At 40.5% G+C, this 16813-nt stretch overlaps 1 protein-coding gene across 2 annotated transcripts in view; it reads left to right on the top strand.

Annotated features, from left to right (window-relative positions):
- The window catches only part of LOC131239599 (DNA repair protein RAD50), a 79989-nt gene that overhangs the window by 18028 nt on the left and 45148 nt on the right, over nucleotides 1-16813 (top strand). For both annotated transcript variants that reach the window (XR_009168290.1, XM_058237374.1), the window contains exon 5: nucleotides 13038-13152. Coding sequence is in view for 1 of the 2 variants with exons in the window: in XM_058237374.1 (XP_058093357.1) it covers nucleotides 13038-13152 (115 nt within the window). In the remaining variant the exon portion in view is untranslated. The remainder of the gene's footprint in view (nucleotides 1-13037; nucleotides 13153-16813) is intronic.

Here is a 16813-nt window from a genome sequence, read left to right as displayed (position 1 = left end):
GCAACATAAGTTGAATATCAAGAGATTTGGCGTCTTCACCCTGAAAGAGGAACTGGCTCCCCTTCTTGACCAAGGCGATTCAAGAAGTCAAGTAAAAATATAATTGATTTTCAAGTTCTGGCTGAGCTTTTTGCTTAAGCAAAATCATAAGAACAACTGACTTGCAAAAGGTTTGTGGAGTTGGTTCCACTTAAAGCTCGATCAAGTCTTCACTTGGTATAGTCTAATTACTGAGTTTGCCGGTCACTTCCCTGATCTTTCGATTACTCTATGGAATCATTATGATGCAAACAGGAGATCCAAGATGAAGGCCAACACAGACACAGGAAGAGTTGGCGATCTGGGATGATATTAGGACCTGATGTGGGCCCAAATAAGTCCCATATGGGGCCCAATGGATGGCCCAACGGCAACAACAATATAGGGTGAGATTTGGATCCATTATCTATGCATATGGAAACAATTCAAATAGCCGGAGGGCTAATCAGTGGCTGACATCATCCTGATGTTACCAGCATCCTCATGACTAAGAGACTTAATATGATTGGATGTACATATGTGAACTGCATGTGGTGGTTTTGTTTGATCAGAGAGTCCAATTGCTGGTGGTGTATGGGCTGTAGTGCCTATTTCGTTGGAGCTGAACGAACAGTTTTTGGTGGCTTTAGAACCTTTACAGTGGGCTAAACATGGGTTTCACTCGTTTATTTAACAGAGGTTTATGTAGGGTTTGTAATGCAGGGGCATTTTCACACCGGGCTCGAGTGGGGTAGCCTGTGGGATAAGGGGACACACCCGGGGTGGGCGCCCCGTGTGAGGCAGGTGGTTTGTGTGAGGTGGGCCCCACCTGTGTGAGGCGGTACCCATGTGATTTGGGGCCCACGAGGGGGGTTCAGCCAAGGTCCTAACCCATGAGATGTGGAGCCTGGGTTATGAGATAAGGGGATTGATTCGCCATGCTCTAATAATTCGAGCTTTAGAGCAAGTGGTTAATTGTCCTGCATCAGTTTGTTTCTCTGTATAGGAGTCCTAGTATAGCAAGAATTAGTGACTCAGATTTAATCCGAATAGGGGCTCAGATTTAAAGTGGGATTTAGGTTTAGTGGAGAGTTAATATATGATCGGGATTTTCTCCCCAGGTTCGACCGGTCGAGTGCCTCGCTCGACCGGTCGAGGGTGGCGCTCGACTCAAAGTCCAGCGACCAATTGAATTAAATCCTCTGTGCTGCTCGACCAGTTGAGGTTACGTAGATTCATGTCTGGATTTTGTGCGGATTGCGTAAATTTGAAGCGGTTTTCGCTATGGTGCGGAAGGGAGTTGCCTAAACTATAAATAGGGGTTCCTAGGGCTTTTCTAGGTAATGCAAGAGGGTTTCCTAAAGCTTTACAAGGGTTTGCTAAAGGGTTTAGGGCTATCAAAGGTGAGAGAGAGAGAGAAAGAGAGAGAGGAAGCTTGTGGAAGGGAGGTTGTGCTCATAGAGGTGATCTATTGTGCACTCGATATCTCAACGCTTCTACGTTCCTCGTAATCGGTTAGATCTCTCCATTTTTCTTTATTTTCTTATTGTTTATCCTCTCCCGCGTGAGTGAAGATGGTTTGATCAAGCGGTGTGTGCTTGTGATCGGTTGTAACGTTCTACTTCATAGTGGATTGTTGATCTGGACAAGGTCCCGTGGTTTTTACATCTTTGAGGGTTTTCCACGTAAAAATCTCGTGTTGTGTGGTTTATGCTTTGATTTATTTCATTGCTTTATTATCCCATAATTCTGGTGTTCTTGGGAGGCTAGATCCTAAGGTTTTGTGCAACGACCCCAAACAAAGTGGTATCAAAGCTAAGTTCATTGAACAGAGTGGGATCAGTTTTGAATTATGGAAGGTGGCTCATCAATGATGATTAGTCTCAATGGTTTTAACTGGACCATATGGAAGGTTAAGATAAAGGACTTGCTTTATTGCAAGGACTTGTATTCTCCAATTCAAGGCATATCAGCAAAGTCAAAGGACATGACGGATGATGATTGGAGGAAGTTGGACCGGAAGGTGGTGGGGTTTATTAGACAATGGTTGGACGATTCCGTATTCCACCATGTATTTATGGAAACATCAGCCGCTAGCCTATGGCTAAAACTGCAAGGACTGTATGAGAGGAAGACAACCGACAATAAAATTTTTTCTGATAAGACTTGTGAATCTCAAGTTCAAAGATGGTGATTCTGTGGCTGAGCACATGAATGAAGTCAACAATATATTGAACCAACTCTCCGCTATGAAGATGGTCCCGGACGATGAATTACAGGCTTTGCTATTGCTTAGTTCACTGCCTGATAGTTGGGAGACATTGGTGGTGTCTCTAAGTAACTCCGCGCCAGACGGAAAGGTGTCCATAGAACAGGTAACCAGTTGTCTCTTCAATGAGGAGACAATGAGGAAGTCTCAGGGGTCTACTCAGCAAGAGGCCCTTGTGACACAGGAACGGGGGAGAGGAAAGAACAGAAAGGGCGGGAAGGCCGGAGATAAATCAAGAGCAAGTCAAGTACCAGGAAGGATGTTGAATGCTGGAATTGTGGCAAGAAGAGCCACTATAAGCATGAATGTCGTAAGAATAAGAACGACAAGAAAGGAAAAGGAAAGGAGAAGGAAGATGAATCATATTCTACTGCGGTCGCTTCAGATGGCGACGTTGTAGTTATTCTTTCAGCAGATCATGATGTTTGTCTCACGGCTATGAGTCAGGACACCGACTGGGTGATAGACTTGGGAGCCTCATTTTATGCGACTCCACACAGGGATTTCTTCACAAGCTACAAGTCAGGTGACTATGGGACCGTGAAGATGGGAAATTTTGGTATATCGAATATCGTAGGAGTTGGTGATATTTGTGTGAAGATCGATGTGGGCTGCACATTGGTTCTTAGGGATGTGAGGCATATCGCAGACCTTTGCCTCAACTTGATGTCGATGGGAAGGCTGGATGATGATGACTATGAAAGCCGGTTTGCTGGTGGGCGCTGGAAGCTCATCAAGGGTTCGTTGATCGCAGCCAGAGGAAAGAAGTGTTGCACCCTTTATAAAGCAAGTGTTAGTGTGTGCAAGGGTGGGTTGAACGCAGCGGAAGATTCAACTATTGACATGTGGCACAGGCGTTTAGGCCACATGAGTGAAAAATGGCTTCAGGTACTAGCGAGAAAGTAGCTCCTTTCAGACGTGACAGGTATACCTCTCAAAACCTGTATTGATTGTTTATCAAGGAAACAACATAGAGTTTCATTTGTTAAAACTGCTTCTCATGTTAATAAAGTGCATGTATTAGATTTGGTTTATTCTGATGTTTGTGGTCCTATGAGGACAAAAACCTTGGGTGGGGCATTGTATTTTGTCACTTTTATAGATGCACTTAGGAGGATTTGGGTTTATGCTTTGAAATCCAAGGACGAGGTCTTTGGTGTGTTTAAATTGTTTCATGTTATAGTTGAGAGAGAGACAGGTAAATCATTGAAGTGCATCCGTACTAACAATGGTGGTGAATACATCGATGACTTTCATGAGTATTGTAAGTCCCTGGGTATACGGCATGAACAGACGGTTCCCAAGACCCCCCAACATAATGGTGTGACTGAGCGAATGAATCGCACCATTGTTGAGAGAATCAGATGCATGTTATCCCATGCGAAGTTGCCCATGACGTTCTGGGGAGAAGTAATGCGCACGGCAGTGTATTTGATAAACAGGTCTCCATCAGCCTCGTTGAATGGAGAAGTACTTGAGAAGGTGTGGACTGGATACGATCCATCGTACAGTCATCTCAGGGTGTTTGGATGCAGGACATCTGTTCACGTACTAAAGGACGAGAGGTCTAAGCTCGATATGAAGATCAGGCAGTGCGTGTTCTTGGGGTACGGTGATGAAAAGTTTGGTTACAGATTGTGGGATCCGACTGAGAAGAAGCTCGTTAGGAACAGAGATGTAATATTCTTTGAAGATCAATGTATAGAAGACATTGGTAAGCTAGAGAAGAACCAACCTAGTTTAGGTGAGCTAGAGGATATGGATCCGGTTATTCCTCCCGTGGTGCCTGATGACGGGGGAGTACAACAAGGTGCAGAGGACGAGGGAGTTCCTACAGAAGATGGACCGAAGGAGCAACCCCTACTTGATCTACCTGTTAAGCTACAGGTGAGGAGGTCATTTAGGGACAGACAACCGTCCAAGAGGTACTCGCTGCATGAGTACGTTATGCTCACTGATGGAGGAGAGCTAGAAGATTATTCTAAGGCCCTAGCCAACGAACACAAGGGGTAGTGGTTGAAAGCTGTGCAAGACGTGATGAAATTCTTCCATAAGAATCACACCTATGATATGATGAAATTGCCTAAGAGCAAGAAAGTTCTGAGCAACAAGTGGGTGTTTAGAAAGAAGATTGAGCAGAGGAATTCACAAACGAGGTTCAAGGCCAAACTTGTAGTGAAAGGGTTCGGTCAGAGGAAATGTATAGACTTCGAGGAGATATTCTCACCAGTGGTGAAGATGACATCCATACGGGTGTTGCTTGGATTGACGGCTAGCATGGATCTGGAGATAGAGCAGTTAGATGTTAAAACTGCCTTTCTCCATGGTGACTTGGAAGAAGAGATCTACATGCACCAACCAGAGGGGTTCAAAGTCAAGGGCAAAGAGCATATGGTGTGTAGGCTGAGGAAGAGCTTGTATGGGCTGAAACAAGCTCCAAGGCAATAGTACAAGAAGTTCGACCCATTCATGTTAAAGCATGGGTATGACGGAACGGAGTCGGACCACTGTGTGTTCACGCGCAAGTTCTCAGATGGTGATTTCTTAGTTCTGCTATTATATGTTGATGACATGCTCATCATGGACATCAAGAAGATTGATAGGCTGAAACAGGAGTTGGACAAGTCGTTCGCGATGAAAGACTTGTGCCCAGCTAAGCATATCCTAGGAATAAAGATAACCCGTGATAGAAGCAGCAAGAAGCTTTGGGTGTCACAAGAGCGGTATATTGAGAAAGTTCTACAGCAGTTCAATATGAATGCAGCGAAGTCGGTCATTACTCAACTGGATGATCACTTTAGATTGAGCGACAGGCAGTGTCCCAAGGGCCAAGACGAAGGCAGAGGTGGATGAGATGCAGAAGATACCCTACGCGTCAGCAGTAGGAAATTTGATGTGTGTTATGATGTGTACGCGCCCAGACATAGCATATGCGGTTGGCGTTGTCAGCCGGTATCTTGCCAATTCCGGCAAAGAACATTGGGCATCGGTGAAATGGATACTGCGGTATTTAAGAGGCTCATCCGGGTTGAGCCTATTCTATGGTGACAGAAAACCTATGTTAGAGGCCTGCACAGATGCAGATATGGCAGGCGACATAGACTCTAGGAAGTCTACATCGGGGTTCATGTTCACGTTTGCAGGGGGAGCGGAATCTTGGCAGAGCAAGCTACAGAAGGTCGTAGCATTGTCGACGACAGAGGCCAAGTACATTGCGGTCATAGAGGCATGTAAAGAGATGCTTTGGATGAAGAGGTTCTTATAGGAACTTAGCTTGAAGCAGGAATAGCACGTGGTCTATTGCGATAGCCAAAGTGCTATACACTTGAGTAAAAATCTAAGTCAGCACTCCAAGTCGAAGCACATAGAGATTCGGTATCATTGGATCAGGAATACTTTGGAACAGAAGGTGTTACAGCTTGAGAAGGTCCATATGGACGATAATGGGTCAGACATGATGACCAAGACATTGCTCAAGGGCAAGTTTGAGGTTTGTAGAAACCGGGCTGGCTTGAAGAAGGTGGATTCCTCCTAAGTCGAAAAGTCGACCAATTGAGTGGGGCTCGACTTAAAGTCCAGCGACCAATTGAATTAAATCCTCTGTGCTGCTCAACCGGTCGAGGCTCCGCTCGACCAGTCGAGGTTACGCAGATTCATGTCCGGATTTTGTGCGGACTGCGTAAATTTGAGGCGGTTTTCGCCATGGTGCGGAAGGGAGTTGCCTAAACTATAAATAGGGGTTCTTAGGGCTTTTCTAGGTAATGCAAGGGAGTTTTCTAAAGCTTTACAAGGGTTTGCTAAAGGGTTTAGGGCTATCAAAGGTGTGAGAGAGAGAGAGAGAGAGCTTGTGGAAGGGAGGTTATGCTCATAGAGGTAATCTATTGTGCACTCGATATCTCAACGCTTCTACGTTCCTCGTAATCGGTTAGATCTCTCCTTTTTTCTTTATTCTCTTATTGTTTATCCACTCCTGCGTGAGTGAAGAAGGTTTGATTCAAGCGGTGTGTGCTTGTGATCGGTTGTAACGTTCTACTTCATAGTGGATTGTTGATCTGGACGAGGTCCCGTGGTTTTTACCTCTTTGAGGGTTTTCCACGTAAAAATCTCGTGTTGTGTGGTTTATGCTTTGATTTATTTTATTGCTTTATTATCTCATAATTCTGGTGTTTTTGGGAGGCTAGATCCTAAGGTTTTGTGCAACGGCCCCCAACAATATAGGGTGGCTCAGCTGTGCGAGGCAGATTGGGGAGGATATGATTCCTGTTCGTTTCTTTTTAGTTTTTTAACATTTCGGAAATTTCAGGTGTGAATCCCTAACTTGTCTCTAGTTAAACACCTCTTCTGATCAATTGCACACACGAATCTGGTATATGAGAAACAAAATATTGACTGCTGGAATATCTATTTGGGTTGGTGGAATGGATTTTTTTCTTTGTACTTTCTGGAAAGTACTAGTGGTTGGAATGCCATTCCTAATTGTTGGGGAATCATATATAAGTGCTGGAAATTAACTGTAGGTGTAGGAACTTTGTATTGACTGATGGGTTTTGTCTTCAAGCCTGACAAATAGTAATATTTTTGGGGAAGTTCTCCATTATTCTCTAAGCAGATCTATTGGGGATTACAACTGATTAGGCCTGTATCAACTGTTTCACATGCTATTCTACCTACCCGCCAAAAAAGAAAAAAAGAAGCCCCAAGGGGGCTGGAATTGTAATACCCCCAAAATTTTCGCGCTTGTGTATGTACATGAGTACTTATCCCCGTGTACGTCCCAATTTGAATATGGGCATTTAGGAGAATAACACTTGAACTTACGTGCACATACACACACCTAGACCCACATATACCTTGTCACGACCTTCGAGACCCAACATATCATCATATACTCAATTAGTTCTCGAACCAACCGTTGAAATAGTCATACATCACTTGAGGAAGACATTCGACCGCCCACGTCACTTCTGGACTGCCTGATCATGGTAAACCAACTTCAGGATCATCATATCTGTTCATATGCACATCCAGCCTATCTAACCATGGAGATTGTTATCTAACAACCCCGTTTACAACTACATATATACATCCGCCCATCTACACATCCCGAGTCTTCATATCATCATACACTTGATCTATTATCAGTTTAAACTGTTGATAATACTCACCATGGACCTATTAAACTATCCAACTGTTCTATTCCAATTTGGGCCATTGCATCATCATGAAACTGACATAGATATAATTTGAACCCTCTACATCTTGACCATCCAAACCCTTCATGATCTTGATTCCTCAATGAACATTCGACACCGTTAAAGTCTCGATCCGACCGTTCAATCTAAAGATTAACCGTTCATCTACACCTTGTCATCACAAGGGACCCATGTGGACTGCTCATTAACTGTTAGTTTCGAGATCAAATCTTCGCAGCCACCCATTTAATCAAATCACTCCAAATTCACTTCCTTTCACTAATCCAGACCATCCATCAAACTAACCATTCATCCACCCACCCCGGACCTGTTATCACAACCATTCATCACAACGGTTTTCCAAGGAGTTTTGACATAAGGCTTTTCTTCTCCACGGTTTCTTGTTGCGGAGCCCACCTAAATTGCTAATCTACCTTGTCTTTTGACCCATGCTCCATTTCGATATGTTAAACCAGATGAATGGATTTGATTCTCCAACTTTACCTCGACGCTGTTTTCTTCGAATGATGTTACATATTCATCAGATGCTATTATAGTGACAACTCTTGATCTTCAATCTAAACCATGAACTAAATTCAATCCAGGCTATCCAATAAGCATTTGAATGACCCTCGAATCCCATTCGCAATCCAAGAAGCACCGTATTACTGGTTTTCATGCAATAGCTAGCGTAATCGGCCAAAACCTTTCAACCATCGAACTTACTGGACCTTCGGAAATCTGATTCCCCCATCATCATATGGTCCATCTGGACTGTCCAGAACAATCAGAAAGAAGAAAAACTCAATGGACATTATTCCGCCATTAACGACCCTATTTTCTCCCTCAAAGAGCACCATCGCAGACCCCTAAGTTGTTTCGATTTAAACACCTAACTGGACATTGTGTGGGCCCCATGATCTAACGGAAATCATCATCCTATTGAATTCGCTATTTTGTGAACTTAAGAAAGTCAATTTACTTATGTGATTTATTAATTTATTACTTGTATTGATTCCTATTCATTATGTTGGCTTGTGTTTTGGTACTAATGTGGAGATTCCAAATTGGGCATGAAGTGATCCCATTGGGCTGTTGTGCTCTCCCTGTTAAATTTAACCATTTCTGGTACCAAGTTGAAGTTCTTTGAGCATGCAAATCTTTTTTGCTTGCACTTGGATGCATTAGACTTAATTTACATTTTCAATTACCAAGGTAATGGAAAAAGTTGTATTAATGTATCTAGTGTAACCAAATAGTTGATTTCTGGTTATTGTTGTATTTAGAAATCGTGGACATTGGTTGTAATTAAATTTTCTTTTATTTGTGGTGATCATATCCAGTCAAGGATGATTGGGAATATTTTATTTAAAAACCCAAGTAAATATAGTTCATGGCCCTGAGATTCAGGTTTCGAGTAGCCTACTCAGGTACCTGGATTTCAGGGCGTGACAGGAATTATTGTTCTTTTTAGCTAACAAGGATTGGCAAGGGATCCATGTTAGCATCCATCAAGCTAGTTTATGTAAATAAGGTCATTTAATGTATTTTGTTTGGGTGTCCTATAAAAAAGAAATTCATTGCAATTGCTAAGCTCATTTGCGTGAATGACAGTAGGGATGTTGGTGTGTAGCCACCGTCAGTACCCATCGGCGACAAAAGACTATTACAATCCTTTTTAGCATTCTTCATACATATGTGCCCTTAATGCAGTTTGTAAAAGGTTGGTTAGGATCATAGATCGGGGATTCGGGTGATTATGTCCAAAAGATATCATCATCATCATCCTTTAAGACTGAACCCGACTAATTTGGTTGGCATATCTAAAAGAAATGGCTTTTTAAAATTGCATACATGGTTTCAGCCAATATCTTTTGCTGTGGGATGTATATTTAGATCTAGTTTTTTGGGATTGAGGTTTGGACATTGAAACCTATGTTTATGAACTTTATCTACCTTGGGTTGAATGAGTGAGTTGGATGTGTTGGGAACCGGGATCAATGTTTTAAATATCGCTAATATCGGCCGATATCCCACGATATATCTTGTGTCCCACCTGTGTGATACGAAATGCACATGTAGTGCCGATATATCCCACATGTTTGATCTGGTGAGAATTTTCAATTTCCGATCTTCGTCCCTCCCCCCACCCCCTTTTTTGTTGTTGTTGTTGTTGAAATTATGTTAAATCAGTGTCAAATGATTACAAATCCATTGGTTCTTGATGTTTTGCATGAAAAATCATGGAGTTGGAGCTTTGATTTCGATATCCATTCGTTCTTCCTGTTCTGCATGTTTTTTTTAGAAAATTTCCTTCAACCAACTATCAATTGAGACTAATTTCGAAGTATTTAGGAGTATTTGATGAGATGATTATCACATACTCTCTAATTTTGAAATTTGAGTGTAGGTGGTCCGATTTGTGGAAAATTGGAAAAAATTCGAAATTTCCCTAATTTCTCCCAAATTGCTTGCAATGTTGCACTCCCAAACATGAAATCAGATCTACTGATTTCTCAAGTCCTTGTCAATTTTTGGAAAATAAAAATCGTTTTTTAAATTAAAAATTAATAAAAAAATTATCTTGTTTCGAAATTTCCCTTCTACCAGCTATCAATTGGGACTAATTTTGAAGTATTTAGTAGTGTTTGATGAAATGATCATCACATACACTCTAATTGTTATGCATATAAATTGAATATAGTTGCCATAATTTAGTCAAACAACGCATAGCTTAGGACCCTATACAAAGGAAACCTATTATGTGCACTTCTTTTTTTGAGATGTTATGATTTAAAAGTGTGTATTAAGATCTTTTTTAACAATCCCTGAAGTTTCATTGAAAATTCAACCATTTCCCCAATGTTTCCCCATGTTTCCTAATAAGTGTGATAAATTACCCGATACAAACAATATATCTTGTGTGATAACCGATACTTATCCGTATCCCAAGGATGCACTACGTAACCCGATACCGATATTTCAAACATTGACCGGGATTGATTGGATGGATAGGAGGGATGAAATTAGGGTTTAACATGAATAGGATAAGTGATAACATGGAGAAAATGAAAAAAAAAAGAAAAGAAAATAGTGAGAAAAGGATAAGATAAGCAAGGTATTCCATAACAATTACAGGTCGTAAATGCCGTTATGGCCTTTAAAAAAAACCCGTTTCTTCCCCATAACGGATCATTACGGGGCGCCTTTTTTTAAAAAAAAAAAAAAAAAAAAATTTTAAGGGCCATAACGGGTCCGACCCCATAATGCGTAACGGTTGCCACCATTACCATTACATAACTATTTTTGAATGCTTTGAAGAGAAGATAATTGGTAAGAACTTTGGAGATCTGTATTTTTTTACACACCTTTTGTGGTCAAAAGCAATGTTGTCAAAATCCTAGGATTTACGATTTACGATTTTAGTTGAATCTTAAGCAAAACGATGTGAATCCCACCTTGAATCCCTTTTGAAATGAATCCTATGATTCTATGTTTTGAATCATATGAATTAAGATTCAAATCCCGATTTACAATTCAAATTGTACTTTTTCTCATTTGTTTTAAGCTTTACTTGGCTTTCATTTTATGTTTTTAAATTGGTGGGGGACTTTAAGAATCGTTTAGAAAAGGTCAATTATTATTAATTTATTATGTTTGTTCTTGACAAGTGATTACATGATGGATATTCTCTTCAACGTTAAACTGTTTTGCATTTTCTTATGATTTCTTACTTCTTAATTGCTCGAAATACCAGATTAATGTATGGCTTATCTGGGATGTTTTTATAGATGGTTGTGATCATGTTGATCTATATATACTGTGGTAATAATGGTTAAAAATCAAAGTACCTTTTTTCGCCGGTCTACATAACCGAATGCCACTTTTCCAATGTGATTCTACGCTGAAGAGAGGTAAAAAGAACATAAATTATTGAAGGATTCTTGTATATTGTTTAAGGTAAATTTCTTGAATGACAAAAATTAAAAGAAAAACAAAATCATCTAACACAATCATGATATGGAGGTATAATGGTGCATATGGATGGGAAATGGATGGCTGATGAGTTTATATATATATATATATATATATATATCTTGCAGATTTTCTCTAATTTTGAAGAAAAACATTAAAAAAAAAAATCTTATGATTGATGATACGGTTTACGATTCGATATGATCCAACCCTTACTACGATTTATGATACGATAACGACTTTGACAACATTGGTCAGGAGGCACACAATCGGATGCTAGATCTCTGATACATTGAAAAAAAAGAGGCAATGAATATCTTTTGTATTCCAGCTTTTGTGTGTGAAATCTGGGTAGCTAGACTGAGTAGGCTGCTACAATACTATAATTCTATCATGACAGAAATAGCCTTACACCTTAATTCTTTTAGGGCTGTATTTTTTCGCCTTGGCTATTGTAAAGGCTGTTTATTAATAAAGATCCAGTTATCCTTAAAAAGAAAAAGAAAAAGAAATGGCCTTACAAAATTATAAAATGTCATGAGTAAATCGTCCTATCATATAGAAATTTCTTCAATGCACGATCCATTAAGATTATCCTGCTTTGATTGTTCAAGAAAGTTTATTATGAGTTGCATCAACTTCATTTCACATCTACTCTTTTCTGTTTTCAGATGAACATAAACTTGATTCCCAGTAATTTCTTTCTTGCTTTTTTATTTTTTATTTTTTGGAGCAAATAACTGAGCTTATTATTATCTAAGAAAAGGATAGAGACAAAAAATGCAAGAGAAAGCTCTCGGAACTACAACGAAAACAGAAAAAAAAGAAAGAAAAAAAACAGAAGGATAGCGAAACCAGGTTGAACGAAGTGTTTATCTCAGCTGCTTCACTAATTCAATTCCCACAGATTAACCCATTCGTTTCCAATCTCTGACACTGATAAAGTCACAAAACAACAATGAGCTGATGTCTATTGGACGGCGACCCTTTCATCTTGTCCAACAGAGCTTGTAACAATATTTGCTGGCCCTTGAAAATTCTGGCATTCCTCTCTTTCCAAATCTCCCAACAAATAGCAAAAAGAACCAGGCCCTAGAGAACATTTCCTTTCCCAGAGATTGGATTGCTGGTCCAACTGAGGAAATGTCTCCCCAGTGAAGATTGGGGAGACCGGGCAACATTGAATTTGGCTAGGAAGAAGTTCCAAGCTTGCATAGCATAGGTTTTTTGTTTTTTCATGGGGCATCTGTTTTCATGCATGGGACTGAAAAGCTTCTTACTCTGCGTATTTAGAGGGGTTGTTTTGTTCGGAGTCTTGTGGGAATGTTCACTGCATGGGCTGACTAATAATATTGGGTATCATGATCCCTCTTTGCAATGGGTGTATACATGCATAATAAATACTTCTAAATATTTCCTGTATCCATTTTCAATTTGTTGTGAATAGTGGAACTTTCCCTTGTCCGTTCTGATTTCCTTTCTAGTGGTATTAGTGCTTAGTTTGGTTATATTTTGCCTGCATTATCTTGGGTCAACAATTGTCATTAGTTCTGAGTACTTGTATATATATTTTTCTCAATCAGATATACAAAAGCTTTGGAGGTCATAAAAAAGCTTCACAAGGATCAGGCTCAGGAGATAAAGACATATAAGCTGAAGTTGGAGAATCTTCAAACTTTGAAAGATGCAGCATATAAGGTTTTCTACCACCATATCTGACCTTATGAACATAATTAACCCTAAGTCACACTACTTCACGTGAATATTTTCCCCAATCCTTTAATCTGTGTGTATCTTGTTGCCGGGTTTCTAAGACGAGTGTTGGGCGATCTGCACTATGGGGGGCTTTGTTTTTTTTTTTTTTTTTGAGTTGTGTGTCATTAGTTCTGAGTACTTGTTTTCCCCATACCTCCTTACATTTATAAATTAAATGAATAGACTTTAAATATACTTGCATTAGTTCAGTCAGACAGTGCATAAATTAGGACCCCATACAAAGGAAACCTATTATGTGCAGTTGTTTTTTGTAATGTTTTGGTTTTTAAGTGTGTATTGATGTCTTTTTTTAATAATCCCCGAATCTTCATTGAAATTTTTTGACCAATTTCTCAACGTTTCCTCATGTTTCCCAACAACAGTGATACATTATGCGATACAACCAATATATCCCATGTGCTAATCGGTATGTATCCATATCCCAAGAGTGCGATACATTATGTGATAACGATACGGAAAACATTGGCTTGAATAACCTTCCATAGCATGATTTTACATGGGGGGATTTGGAAATGACGAATCATGCTTTATTGGGATAATGGTTGTGGAGATTTGGGGTCAAAGTAGAATCTTTGTGGAGCAAGGTTATCGCAAGTATGGATGCCAAGATGGAGGGTGGTGGGTTAGGAATTCATCTTTATACTTGGCGTCATGCATATGGAAGTCAAACTTGAGCTTGAAGGGCAAGTTTATGAGGCGGACATGCCATGCTATTGGCAATGGGGGAGAAGATCCGGTTTTGGGAGGATGTGGTTGGGGGAGGAGTTGCTCTAGGTCACGTGTGAATTTTTTGCAGGAAAGAAAAGTCCTCATTTCCCGGTGTTTCTCCATCATTGGTGGCATTCTCACTTGGGCTCCTCCATGTTGTAGGAATGTGCTTGACAAGGAAATAGAGGATTTTGTGAAGCTATATGGGCTCCTTCAAAATTGTATCCCAATGCTGGGGGAGAGGCATGGAATGGTGTGGAAGGCGGATGAGTCGGGGTGCTCCTTGGTTCAATCCTTCTACAAGATGCTTAGGACTTCGGCAATGGGAGAGAGTTGAGTCTTTAGGCCGTATGTTTGCTCGTTCGGGGCTCCCTCAAAGGTAGCAAAGTAGCCTTCCGTTGGCTAGTTGGGAGAAAGAGGGTGTTGATGATCGACAACCTCTAGAAAAGGTCTTTGGTAATTCCCAGTGCATGCACGATGTGTTTGGCAGATGTAGAATCAATTGACCACCTCTTCTTACATTGGCCTTTTGCTCAGGGAACTTAGAGAAACTTCTTTTGTCTTTTTAGCATTTCTTGGGTAATGCTAACTTCAATTGGGGAATTCCTCTTGGTGTGGCACATATTCTAGCTTAGGAAGGATAAAGAGGTGTGTTGGAGATTGGCTTTGTTGGTAGGTCTGGGGCCATGTGGGGAGAAAGGAATGGTAGATGTTTGTGGAATTCAAGGTTATTGATGAAAGAGGTGGCTAACAAGGCAAAGATTCTTGTAGTTGAGTGGGCATCTTCTATGAATTCGTTGGAGGGTTTTAATTTCTTTTCTTCTCGGGATGTAATATTCTTTTGTAGCTTCTTCCTTTTTTGTTTTTTTGGTGCTATCTCAGCGCTCTTTTGATTAAATTGCCATTACCTTTCAAAAAAAGGAAAAAAGAAGTAAAAAAAAAAAAATCAATTTCCAACACCCGGAATGTGGTAGCTTCCATCTCAGTTTTTTAATCTTCTTACGTCCCTTTCTCGCAATTAATTTCGAATCCTCTAGTAAATCCGATGCTAGATCCCCTTGGTATTCTTGCCTAATGCGAGCTGATTTGATGATGTAACCTTTAATGCCTAATATAAGCATATTCCAATGAGCCACAACATTATAAAAAATTCAAATATTCCTCTCCTTCTTACGTCCCCAAAAGATAGCAAAATGGAAGCATCCCTTGAGAACTTTGGCCACGTCTGGATGACATTGGCCCAACTTCTCTTGCATCACCATTGAAATCTAGAACAAATCAAAGAAGCAACTCCAAAATTTCCATGTGATTTCTCCGTGGGTGAAAAGATAATCCAGTGATTTGCCACTCACATATAAAACAAATGTTAGGAAGTCCGTTCTGTTACGCAAGCGTTGCTACCTGTCATGTGGGGAAACTGCTGAAACATCTATGGAATATGGTAATAGAATGTGGTGCTTGTTTGGATGGAAGCGTTGGTACCTGTCATGTGGGGAAAATATCATTCTCATCAAATAAAGTCATCAAAATGCCGATGTACTATATTTCTCTTCTCCAATGCCATTCAAGCACGGTTCAAAGGTTGGAAAGAATTCAGTGGTAGGGTAGGGAAGGGAAGCACAAATTTCATTTGGTTAAGTGGGGGGAGGTTTGTTAGCCAAGGGTTCTTGGAATTAATCTCTAAAATCTATGAACATAGCTTTAATTGGTAGGTTGTTTTGGAGATGTGGGGTTGAAAACACATTTGGAAGCAAGTTGTTGACGTATAAATACGTATGGATGCCATCTGAGTCATAATGTGAGAGGTGCTTCTCGATGATGTTTGGGTGGCACCTGGGTTGCAATCTTGGTGTGTTGATGTGGTGGTGTGGAGTTGATACCAACGGAGATGGTGCCCTCAAAATTGTTGACTAGGCCTTTTGTTCGCATGAGTAATCAGTTATTATGTGATATTCTCACCAAGGCATCTAGTCTTTCTCATCTTCCTTGGTTATTTGGGCAAGCTCTGCATGTGTGATATCTATGCTCCAGCATGAGGGGGAGTGTAGAGAATACAATAGTTATAGTATTTCATTTAATTTTATTGCATATAATTGCGGTAAACCATTCTAAGGGCATCTTTATCATTTTCTTAGTGTCATTCCTAAGACTGTTGACGATCTTCTATGTGGCTGGCATGTTTATTTGGGAGGAGTGGTTGGTAAAAGGAAGTGGAGAATCCTTTTCCTGGCTGTCCTTGATGGGGACATCATGCGCACACGTGCACGCATGCCACCCCCCTACGCACGTACGTACGAAGGAGGGCCCCACCGTCGATCTGGCTCGATGACGACGTCCAAGGAGGGCCTCCTAGTTAGAAGACGAAGTTTTGATTCAAAAGAGTTGGCTGATAGTCAAGAAAAGCCCATCATGGGATCTCATGATCATGACCTACTAGTCGGATTAAGTTCATACTTTAGGTTTTGCTTATTTATATTAATTAGAACATCATGAACGCTTTAGATTTCTTTGATTGGTTTTTATTTTAGTTTACTTCATCGCCAAGTAATAGGTTGCACACATTGCACGAGTTTTGGGGTATAGGGTTTTTCTTATAAATAGGTACCCCTTGTAGTTCTTTTGATTCATTGAATTTTAATAAAAATTCCTGCAAGTTTTTTCTACTTTCTGAGTTTCTGAGTTGTGGAAAAATTCAAGTGGGTGCGAAACCCTCCCTTTTAGAAGGGCTAACTACCATGGTGCGAAGCCACATCTATCCCCATCCTCCTCTACCTTCATTCATCCATATCTCTCACCTTCTACAACCATCTTTGCTTTAAATTCATCAGTTTTTGCAACAGATCTTCTCCCTACAGCCAGTTTCCACAATCTAGCG

This window comes from Magnolia sinica, chromosome 3 (genome assembly GCF_029962835.1).
Source record: "Magnolia sinica isolate HGM2019 chromosome 3, MsV1, whole genome shotgun sequence".
Taxonomy (NCBI): Eukaryota; Viridiplantae; Streptophyta; class Magnoliopsida; order Magnoliales; family Magnoliaceae; genus Magnolia; species Magnolia sinica.
The sequence above is the reverse complement of the archived record's forward strand: the minus strand, read 5'-3'. Positions and strand labels throughout refer to the sequence as shown.